Source organism: Asparagus officinalis, chromosome 4 (assembly GCF_001876935.1).
Source record: "Asparagus officinalis chromosome 4, Aspof.V1, whole genome shotgun sequence".
Lineage (NCBI taxonomy): Eukaryota > Viridiplantae > Streptophyta > Magnoliopsida > Asparagales > Asparagaceae > Asparagus > Asparagus officinalis.
In genome coordinates this window covers 139,559,296-139,561,145 of record NC_033797.1, presented here as the reverse complement: position 1 = coordinate 139,561,145, position 1,850 = coordinate 139,559,296, and the positions used below count along the sequence as shown (strand labels likewise).

The following is a 1,850-nucleotide window of genomic DNA, read 5'->3' as shown; positions in this document are numbered from 1 at the left end:
ATTACTTATCAGGAGTTTTTGTTTATTGAGCAAAAATATATCCAATACCTGAATTCTCTTTTAGGTTAGAATCCTCAATGAAAATGCTCCAAATTAGATTGGGTGTTTAAAAAAAACACATGGTAACAGGTGGTAGTTGTTTATGTAATCTGAAATAATTTCAGTTATGAACATTGCCAATAATTTCTAAGTCTTAACATGTAATCAATTTTTTTGAGGAACCAAAAGTCATTGTTTTAAATATCCCCGACATGGCCCGATATATCCTTTTACAGGGCTTGTCGCAACCGATATGGTCTTTAAATATCCTTTACCGTTTTTAGCTATTTTGAGTGATAAATCCCTGATATAGCCGATATATTAGCCGATATGTGGACCAATATATCTTTTATGTAGCTTGTTGCAAAATAATATACCGCGTTTGGAATTTTTGGGCGAGATATCAAGATTTCCCCATTATATCAAATAACATTTTGCCCTAAAAAAAGCAAATGGAATGTTGTAACGTTGCTTTGCACTTTTGTTTGTTTTAGAAGGTTGATTAATGATCATAAACATATATTATTCATATTTTGTATGCTTAAATTTTCATTACGTATGTTGAGATTACATTTTAATGCATTATACTATGTATGCAAACATTCATTGTGGCATTCCGATATTTACCACATATCCCCGATATTTCCCCGATATCCGCAATCCGATATGAATTTTGGCCATCCGATATTTCCCTGATATCCGATATTTAAAACCTTCCCAAAAGTAAAAATAAGGAAACATGATTAATTGATACATAACTTTAGATTTAGGGTAATTTTGTCTTCAAGTGTTATTTAATGGAAGTTTTAAGGGAGAGTTAAAAAAAGGCTAACTTTACATCTAATAAGGGTTCAAGGACCAAGTTGAGAAAAAAGAAAGTATAGGGACCAATTTGAGTATGAGGCCCTAGTACAGGGACCAAATTTGCATTTTAGCCTTAATTGTAATTGAGATTGTTTTATAACTACATGTTTAAAATCTATTCAAATCTCAGTTCAGAACCAGAAAACTAAATTTTAGCCCACAAGTGGCCCATGATTGGAGATGTTAGTATCGACAATTCAACATATACCATTTTTGTTATCTGTTTCCTCCATCTATATATACTGGGTATACATTGGAAGATATATGTTGTAACCATGTTTATAGCATGAAAGTCAGCTATTGTTATCCCGTAAGCTTGGTTTTAGTTTGTAATATCATAACAAACAACTTTACGAGCAATTACTATAGTTAGGTTTGCGTCACATAAGTTGATTCTCTAGATCTCTAAATTTTGTCCATTTCATTCTTAGAAGATTTTTGCCTCCCATCTCTAGAAGATCTCAGATGTTTTAAATCAACAATTATTGTTTACTTGTGCTTTTGGGAACCTGGACCCAAACTCAAAGTAATGTATGTTTTTTGTTAATTAGGAGTTGATTTGTTACATACCTTCATTTGCTTTTTCCTATTTCATATTTGACTTGTCCCTCATTATACTTTTATTGGTAAATGTTGTAGAATTCCATGGATATGTATGAGGAAGCTATGATATCGGAGAAGATGGGTGATGTGCATCGAAGAAGTGCTAGTGAGAAAGAGGTTAGCATCTTATATAACGTTCTTGTCATATAACATTAATGTTCCCCCAAAACCATGGTTTGTTGCTCTTAGAACTATAAGAATTGCAACATACGCAGAAAATTTATTTTATTTTTGAATTATGCAAAACCTTAGGGTATGTAGCTGATGACATCCTTTCTTTTCATGAAAATAATTTGATTTTTTGTGTGCGTGTGTGTGTTTTTGTTGTTGTTGGGGGGGGGGGG

General features: G+C 32.4%; 1 protein-coding gene across 1 annotated transcript in view; it reads left to right on the top strand.

The window, feature by feature from the left end:
- Window positions 1–1,850, top strand: part of LOC109839552 — a 20,853-nt gene that overhangs the window by 5,828 nt on the left and 13,175 nt on the right. Inside the window, 1 exon segment of the mRNA XM_020408029.1 lies at window positions 1,543–1,623. Within this exon segment, the coding sequence (XP_020263618.1) occupies window positions 1,543–1,623 (81 nt within the window).